The sequence below is a fragment of the Hordeum vulgare genome, chromosome 4H (genome assembly GCF_904849725.1).
Source record: "Hordeum vulgare subsp. vulgare chromosome 4H, MorexV3_pseudomolecules_assembly, whole genome shotgun sequence".
In the NCBI taxonomy this organism is placed as follows: Eukaryota; Viridiplantae; Streptophyta; class Magnoliopsida; order Poales; family Poaceae; genus Hordeum; species Hordeum vulgare.
In genome coordinates, this window is record NC_058521.1 from 601,821,009 (window position 1) to 601,830,864 (window position 9,856).

Genomic DNA, 9,856 nt, shown 5'->3' on the forward strand with positions numbered 1-9,856 from the left:
AGTCCGAATTAACTTTGTCGTATGCCTTCTGAAAATCCAGTTTGATTACTACCCCAACTTTTTTCATAACATGAGTATAGTTGAGAAGCTCATGCAAGGCTATAATGCCATCCATGATGTCTCTGCCCTTGACAAACGTGACATTGTCAGAATTACAGGGAGCCAACCATCAACATCGAGATGGTAAAACTACGATGGGCTACGAGTCAGCCTGGACATACCGAGCGGGCTTTTAGGCCCGCTCGTGGACCGACCAGAAACGGACCGCTCGGTCCCAGCCCGCTAGGAAAACTAGCCGGTCCGAGCTGGGTATTTCGGCCCGACAATCGACCGGTCCGGTCCGGTCTTAGCTCGGTCCGGCTCGGAGGACCGAAGGCTCAGCCCAATAACAACTAATAAGAGCCCAATACAACTAATGAGAGCCCAGCCCAACAGTCCATCACATATAGAACGTTCCTGACCTAGCGAGAGGGATCCATCCTTCTCCCTCGCGCCGCCGTCGTCTTTGTTTCTCTGCCTCACGCTGCTGCTTCTCTTCTCCCTCGAGCTGCTGCTCCTCTTCTCCGGCATTGTGCTGCTGCTCCTCTTCTCCCTCGCGCTGCTGCTCCTCTTCTCCCTCGCGCTGCTGCTCCTCCTCTCCCTCGCGCCGCCGTGCCGCTCTGTCTCTCTCCCTCGCGCTGCTGCTCCTCCTCTCCCTCGCGCCGCCGTGCCGCTCCGTCTCTCTCCCTCGCGTCGCCGTGCCGCTCTGTCTCTCTCCCTCGCGCTGCCGTGACGCCGTGCATCAGGTCCGTCTTCTCCGGCTCCGACCACCATCCTGCTTCTCCGACCACCGCTCCGACATGCTGGGCCCACATGGTAGTCACTGGATGCAGATGGACCGCGAGGACCGTCGGTCCGCACCGAGCTTCAGGTTCGCCGGTCCGGTCCTTGAAATCGGGACCGCTGTGGTGCTCGGTCCGGTCCGGACCGGACCGCCGGCGGCCGGTCCAAACGACGGCTCGGACCGGGACCGGACCGGCCCGGACCGTGTCCACCCTGAGCTACGAGCCAGCATACTTGGTGGAGCTCATACATGATAACATGAAGAGCACATCCTCCACGGTCAGGACAGTATGGAGCACGGCTCGGTTGACTTCTCCCATAGCAAGGCATCAACACATGCCGTCAGTGAGGGACGTCTTCAAGAGACACACCCCTACACTCTTTCTATTTCTTCTCCGGCACCTCACTGTCAAGGTGTTTATCAAGTGATCTTCACCAACATCTTCGTCAACACACAGTGTCATCTCGTTCATAAGATGGACATCTCCCGCATCCTTAGGCAGTATAAGTGCAGGACATGAGATCGACGATGGCAATGACGGAAGGAGAGATATTTATTTTAGCCATTCTACAATTTCAACAAAGGGGGAACTCGAAAGTCAAAGGTTTTTCACCGCCGCTGCTTTGAATCAACAGGGTCTTCAACAATCGCATAGGATGAAAAAAAATCGGCAATCACCTGTGACTGGAATAGACCGAGAAAATCGTAGATCGCATCGCATCGCATCGCTCGCCTCGTCCACCTCCGGGTAACTCTCCGGCGGCGCGCTCCTTCGATCCGCTCTTCTCCAGCTCCGGGTGCGGCCTCTTCCCCTTCCCCGTGCGCGCAACTCAAATCACACCGAGCCTTCTCCAGCGCCTCCTCGCACCGGCGACTAGCGGCGCATCCAGCAGGAACACCGGACCCCTTCTCCGCCCCTCCCGCTTCGCCGCTGCCGGAGGGAACGCCGGCGAAGCCGCGCGCGCCCCGGGGATGGCGGCGGCGGGGCCCCTCGTGTCGGCCCTTGGGCTCTGGCGGCGGCGCCTCGCATCGGCGGTTGCGGGATCCGCTGTGATCTCGCCAATCGGCGGCGACGGAGGGCGGATCCGGGGCTCCATGGCCGGATCTGGCGGGGCACTCGGCCCTGGTGGTACAGCGGCAGCCGGGCGAGGCTGCGCTGGTCGGCTGGGCACGAGCAGTGTCCAGGGCGCGCGATGCAGTGGCCTTGGCTGGGGTCGTGATGGTGTCGCGGCCATGCTCAGCGATCGGTGGCGGTGGATATCAAGAAATCCTTGCTACGGTCTTCATCGGAGCCGCGACGGCGACGCTCGTGGGTGCCGCTATCTTTCTTGGAAGCGTCGTTGTGGAGTTGTGTTGTTCCCCTTCGTCGGCCGCTGCCCGCACCACCACCTACGCCCCCCAGGTCCTGATATGTGGGCTTCTCTCCTGCGGATTCTTAGCGGTGCCGGCGTGGTTGCCGGGGCCCTACCTGCGGGTGAAGCCGGTGGAGGAGATTCGGATTGGGGGAAACCCCTTGGTTGGCCCAGGCCGGCCGCGCCGACGACGACGCTCAAGGGCGCCGTTATTCTTTTTGGAGACGTTGGTATACATCTGCTCCTCTGCTCCCCTTCCTTGCCTCTCGGGTGAAAACCCTAACTCCGGTGGGCGGCGGCGGCGTCCTTGATGTCGTGACCTTCCTGAAGGCGTCGCCTTGAGGGCTGAGTGATGGTGGGCATTGTGTTCCTGAACGGTTGCTGGTGGTGGGCACTGCTTCGGGGGAACCCTAGGATCTGGTCTTCCAGATCGGACGATGGCGGTACTGCGGTGCTGTTTCTCTCGTGGGAGCATCGTTTGTGGAGCAGCGCTGGCAGACTGAGGCAGGAGGTGGAGCGGCTTCGTCTTGCACGGAATTTCGGTGGAGCTGTCAATTCATGCCTGACCGACAGGTGCTACGCTGAGTCATGCCTGGTTGGCAGGTGCTACGCACGACAGATCTTCCGGAGTCTTCGCATCTGGACGGATGAGCGCAGGACGGTGGATTCATTGGGCGCCGTGGTGGCGTCGACAGATGATTGGACTGGCAAGGATGATGCGGATCTCTTTCCTGAAGATGGGTCAGTGGTTCGAGGATGATGGCGGCTGGTAAAACGTGTGCGTGAGGTGTGCGTTTTAGGTGTGCTGCACCGGCTGTTGTTCCCAATACATTATGCGGATGGATTGGAAACAACACCGGTCTTAGATATGTGGAGTGAGAGCACTCCACATTATCGAGTTTGTAGGTGTGAGTGGTGGCTTTGGGTGGACTGATGTATACTCTTGTTAGACCTTTGTGAAATAATTAATAAAATGGCTGCATGCATCGATTGATGCAGAGGTCGGGGTTTAACCTCCTTTTCTAAAAAAGACAATTTCAAAAAAACAATTTCAACAAGGGGGTTGGCGCAAGCAACAGGAGGTTCGACCGCCCGATCCACCAAGATGTGCCTAACGTAGCTATATATAATACTCCCTTCGTTTTTAAATATAAGTCTTTTTGAAGGTCCCATCAGAAACTATATATGAATGTATATGGACATATTTTAAAGTATAGATTTACTCATTTTGCTTCGTATGTAGCCCTCTATTGAAATCTCTAAAAAAACAACTTATATTTAGAAACGGAGGAAGTAGAGAAGAAACTCAACAGCTCATTTTTATAGTCGTGAAGAAAAGGTAGAGAAATAGAGATGCGTCACTCCAAAAGTGAGATAAGAAGACCATATGCATGGAGACTTGCTATATATGAATGCCACTTGAAAAGTCGACATACCAAGAATTGACATATAGCGTGTGAAATTGATTAAATTCAAATCGGGAATGATTAAACACCAATCATCTTACATTATTTTCCATAGAAAATCATCGGTGTTCATTATTTTCAATCAACCGGGACTAAAAATGATGCGCGAGGAGCGAGAACCATTGATCCCATTTCGTGTCTGGAACCGGGATCAAAGGGGTCAGAAGAACCGGGACCCAGGCCTCACAAATCGGGACTCATGCACCCATTGATCCCGGTTCGTACCAGGATTAAAACTCTTATCTTGCCTCTATCAAAGCCATAGTTTTTACTAGTGGTAGTATAACTGTAGGACACGAGCTCGACGATGGAAATGACTGCATCATCTGCGATGGCACGAAGAGAAGAAGAGAATATTCTTTTTTTATATCTAGCCATTCTACAATTTCAACAAGGGGGTAGGCGCAAGCAACATGCTGTCGAAAACCGCCTGATCCACCAAGATGTGCCGAACATAGCTATATGAACTAGAGAAGAAACTCAACACCTCATTCTTATAGTCGTGAAAAGGTAGAGAAATAAAGATGCCTCATTCCAAGTGTGAGAAAAGAAAGACCTCGACATACCAAGAATTGATACTACATAGCTTGTGAAATTGATTAAATTCAAATCGGGAATGATTAAAAAACCACCGTCCGTCTTACATTATTTGTGACAGGAAATCATGGGTGTTGAGTAGTAGTAGTAATAAATAAATAAATAAAAATCCTTGCTTCAAGAAAATAAAATATTGAAATGAAAAACCGCGTAAAAAAGAAAGAAGGAAAGAAAGAAACAAGTGCGACTACTTGACTTGATTTATTGCGTGCGTGATGAACCGTTTTTTTTTTTTGTTTGAGAAATAAGAAATACGATAGAGTAGATGGCTGAGACGTGCGGTGGTGATGATGATGGGAATGCATGCATGCATGGAGAGATGCATGGGCGCGCGGTCATGCTCTCCTTAGGCCTCCCACGTGCGGGCACGGGGGCTGGAAGTGGTTGCCCCGGCACTCCGGCGGCATCTCCCACTTGTTGTGGTGTTCGATGTTGAACCACCTAGACCATGTAGGCGTGGAGTACTCGTAGCGGCTGTGCGTGACGCGGTGGAACTCCTTGATGTCATAGTTGTTCCATATGTTGCAGCTGTCTGTGAGCTCGACGGAGAAGATGTCGCCGTATGGCCTGACGGAGTGCGTGAAGTGCGGCAGGGAGACGGGTTCGGCGGAGACGGCGGCGAGGTCGGCGGTGAAGACGATGCTCTTCATGTCGGGGCTGAAGACGGGGTGGTTCACGTGCCCCGCCATGTAGTCCCCGCTGCGGACCACCATCACCGGGTTCCGTGTCTGTCCCTTGACCACGCCCTTGGCGCACACCAGGTAGACGGCGAAATAGCCGGCGTCGAGGCCCTGGTCCAGCTCCCGCGACATGTGGCGGGAGGAGGAGAAGACGATCCAGCCGCAATCTGGCCTGGGCGACCAGCTGCAGTGGGTGTCTATGCACTGGCCCTCGGTGAGCTGGATCGCGCCGGCAGGGCCAGACTCCCCTTTCATGGCGTCGATGATGTAGAGGTTCTTGACCGCCATCTGCCCTGCCTCGACCTTGTTGCTGCTGCAGCGAAACACGAGTTTGTCCCCTTCCCGGTTGCTGGACGGGAAGGCGCAGTTGTACAGATTATGGGTGAGCGCCAAGACGATCTTCACGGGGTCCGTGCACAGGCAGCTGGACACGTTACGTATCATCATGATTCGCACCGGCTTGTCCGTGCGGAATTCCGTGCCTTGGCAGACGTAGAGCGTGTCTAGCGTGTCGTTCTGGTTCCACGACGTGGAGAAGACGCTCTCGGGGGAACGGTTACACGGATCGGGCTTGGGCTGGTAGACATTGCGCGGCCTGGTGCTTCCGCTCACGGCCAGCCACACCGCCTTGAACTGGTTATCCACGAAGGCTAGCTTTTTGCCGTCCTTGGTGATGGACGGGAAAACGCCCGCCACCCTCACCAGCTCCACCTCCGGCTTGTCCGACCGCACCTTGTCCAACTTCTTCTCACCAACATTGTTGTTACCCTGCATCGATCCTCCAGACAATTAATATATAGTACTATATATATATATATATATATATATATATATATATATATATATATATATATATACCTAATAATAATAAAGAGGCTATCGCTTTCGTCGAAAAACCCATCAAGATGATTTTACAAAAAAACCCTTACTGTTTATGACATTAAACTCGTAGTATATATTAAATATTTTTTTAAATACTCATATCTTTTAAACCGTAACTCCAAATTTAACATATTATACATGGAATTTGATTAGAAAAATATAAAGAATTTAAATATGATATTATTTTATCTGTTAAATGTTTAATAAAAATACTATCTAGGGTGCAATCTTACTAAATAAGTCATTATTCGTCTTTCTTTCATACCGGTACTCATCCGGGTTGGGAATAAACACGTCAACAAAATCAGGATTAGAGATGAAACTGAAGGTCACTTGACTGATTCTTTGTACGTATTAAATCTACATGCAAGCCGTGTTAAAATAGAAGACCTGTGAAATTTTAAACTGCATTTTTGTAGGATAAGACCATCTTTATTTGTATCGTAACTATAAATTCTTAAATTATAGACATTTTTTTTATAAATTAAGAGCGTGTGCCGTGTGGTATTTCTTTCTCCCGTTGCAACGCATGGGCCCTTTTGCTATCTATATCTATATCTGTATCTATATCTATACCTAATAATAAAGAGGCTATTGCTTCCGTCGGAAAACCCACCGCGGCATTTTTATAAAAAAAGCCCCTGTAATTTTTGTTATTCAACCCGTGCTCCATCATTTATCTGCAACGTAAAAGAAAAAAAAATGATTCACTGCAAAAACTATACCCGTACGCACCGCCTCCTCTCGTCGATCCTGGGCCACCCTGGCCTTTGCCCAGGCCGCTGCCACACCACTCGCCGCCGCGGCCGACCTCAACCGCCACCGCTGCCGATCTCAACCCACCCGCCTCCGCGGCCGTACCTCTCCCCGCTCACTTCCCCCCTTGCGGCGCTCGAGCGCATCGCGTCGATCCTGGTCCACCCTGGCGTGTGCCCAGGCTGCTGCCACACCACTCGCCGCCGCGGCCGACCTCAACCACCACTGTTGTCGATCTCAACGCACCCGCCTCCGCGGCCGTACCTCTGCCCGCTTGCTGCCCCCGTTTCGGTGCTCGAGCATAGCTTCTGGATCAAATCAACGCGACAGCTACAGTGACTGGGGATGATGCGTCTGCTCGATGCAGAACGGCGACGGCGCGGCGGAGCGAAGTACTTGCAGGTGGAGGCTCCATGGCTGACACGGGGAACTCCGAGGTTATGGCGCGGCAACGGCGACTCCTTATGGCCAGATAGAGGCGCTTAACCCTTGCTCCCCTCATCGTATCCCCTCCTCCGGCAGAAAATCATCATCTGGTGAGATCCCCTTCCCATGCCTCCAACCGTGTGCCAAGCACCGGCAAGAAATTTTGTTTTATGGGGATTTGTTTGCTGATGAATGAATGTATTGAATGTAAAATTGTATTGTTGTAGAGACAGAGAATGGAACACCACCTTCAGTTTATCATCTGATCCCATATTCTCTACCCCATAAGTGAAATAAGATAACAATCCATTGATCAATTCACGTAGCCTCTTTGTTTTGCTTTGCTTGTCCCGCTCAGTTTCTCATCATGGTGGAATTAACAGTGGATGGGTTGATTTCTCAACAAAATAGTATAGGACTGACTACATTAGTTAGTTAATTAGCTTATTATTTTAATAAATCAAAATTATTATAAAATGAATAAAAGCGTATGGTATTGTTTTCTCCCGTTGCAACACACGGGCTCTTTTGCTAGTATATATATATATATATATATATATATATATATATATATATATATATATATATATATATATATATATATATATATATATAGTATCTAAGTATATTAGCTCTTTTCGATTTTATTATCTCCACCATCGAAACCGAATGCTAGCTAGCAACATTGATCGAAATGAAGGAAACGAATGCTAGCTAGCAACATTGATCGAAATGAAGGAAACGAATGCTAGCTAGCAACCTTGATAGAAATGAAGGAAACACGAATGCTAGCTAGCAACATTGATCGAAATGAAGGAAACACGAATGCTAGCTAGCAACATTGATCGACATGAAGGAAACACGAATGCTAGCTAGCTAGCAACATTGATCGAAATGAAGGAAACACGAATGCTAGCTAGCAACATTGATCGACATGAAGGAAACACGAATGCTAGCTAGCAACATTGATCGAAATGAAGTCAACACGAATGCTAGCTAGCAACATTGATCGACATGAAGGAAACACGAATGCTAGCTAGCAACATTGATCGAAATGAAGGAAACACGAATGCTAGCTAGCAACATTGATCGAAATGAAGGAAACACGAATGCTAGCTAGCAACATTGATCGACATAAAGGAAACACGAATGCTAGCTAGCAACATTGATCGAAATGAAGGAAACACGAATGCTAGCTGGCAACATTGATCGAAATGAAGGAAACGATTGGTACGTACCAGAACGGTCCTACAGCGGTGGTAACCCACCCGACGGCCTTCATCGAGCACGAAGGGGTTGTAGTGGTCCACGTGCGGACTCCACCTGTGGGTGATCTTCATCGGCTCCGCGCGAGTGGCTGTGTCAAAGATCTCGATGTGCCGGCACTGATCCGCCGGACGCTTCGCACCCGCTTCGACTAGGTCGGATTTCACGCGGATGGTCGCCACGGCCACCCTGGTGTCGGTGATGGCCGCCGGAGTCATGGCGTCCATCCACGTGGGCGTCACCTGCTCTTCGATTTCGCGGCGGATGTCGAACCGGAACACAGCCCACTTTGTCTTGTTGGTGGGCGGGCCGGTGTCCAACCCGCGGTGGAAGAAGATGACATTGTCACTGCCCCATGTCGGCCAGCCGCCGTTCTTGATGACAACCCTGCGGTTTAGGCCTCCCTGCGCCCAAGCATCCACGTTCATGATCTTGATGCAGGTGTCGAGGTTTTCGATCGCCCCGTTCCACCTGTTTTCCTTGAAGTTGGCTACCGCCACCATCTTCCCGCATGGCGACACCGCCGGGCTCAGGTCGTACTCGCCAGGCGGTGTGAGGGGCTCCGTACTACCGTCGGCGAGGTTGGTCCTATACACCACGGTCCACGGGGTGCGCCGCTTCTTGGCCGGATCCTTGGTGGACACGTACACGACCGAATAGCCCACTGTGCGTGTGCGGTATCGTGCTCTTCTCCCTATGCCCACCGTGAAGCCACCGGCGATGCAGCCGGTGTCCTCCATGCGCACGCCGACGTCCACGCCATAGATGTCGCCCAGCAGGTTCACCACCTGGCGTGATCTAGTGGCGCGGTCGCTCAGGCACAGGTGCAGAGTCTCGAGGCCGTCTTCTCTCTCGGAGACGAAGATCAGGCCGGTCAAACGGCCATTGTCCAAGTCGGCCTGGGTGACGCCGCAGCGGGCGGCCAGATGGGGCTTGTTCCTGAGCAAGTAGTCCAGGATTTCCCTGAGCGCGAGCGGCGGGACGGGATGTCCATTCTGGTTGTACCCGACGCCGTCGGTGAGGTGGGGATCGGCTGCAAAATGGTATGCCCGCGGATCAGTGGAGCTGGAGAAGATTTCCATGGGCACCGGTGGCCTGTAGGTCCCAAAGAAGGAGATGCTACCGCGGCTCTCCGACATTATGGCTGGCTGGCTGGAGGAAGAGAAGAACAGCAAGAAGAAAATGCTAGCTTGTTCAATTCTGGATGGATTGGCTTGTGATTGTGTGCTTAGATGAGGCGCTCCGATGCCTGATTTATAGTTGGATCGACTGACCTGCAACGTCGTTTTAAATTCACGCACAAGGCACACACTCCAAGGGACCTCTTTGAATCCCCTCCGCACCAGCCCGCTTCCATAGTTCCATTTGGTCAAGTAAATATATCTATCAATGGATCTATCTATCTATCTATATCTACACATATACCAACACTAATTAGATACTTTCTACTCCCTCCGTCACGGTTTAGAAGGCACGCTTGAAAAATCTCTCGGACCAAGGTAGTCACTGATTAGTTGTGAGATGCAGCAGGTGTAGATGCTAATGCGCCTAATCAACTGAGAAATACTAGTACTAATGCATGAACAGCAAATTAAGAGGGCGCATGCA

The 9,856-nt window shown here is 51.3% G+C and overlaps 1 protein-coding gene across 1 annotated transcript; it reads right to left on the bottom strand.

Moving 5' to 3' along the window:
• Nucleotides 1-4,573: 4,573 nt before the first annotated feature.
• On the bottom strand, nt 4,574-9,387 carry LOC123450902. The gene is made up of 2 exons (XM_045127945.1): nt 8,221-9,387; nt 4,574-5,686 (listed from the first exon to the last, which is right to left on the bottom strand). Exons 1-2 carry the CDS (start codon nt 9,385-9,387, stop codon nt 4,574-4,576), a joined length of 2,280 nt encoding a protein of 759 aa, XP_044983880.1.
• Nucleotides 9,388-9,856: the final 469 nt, after the last annotated feature.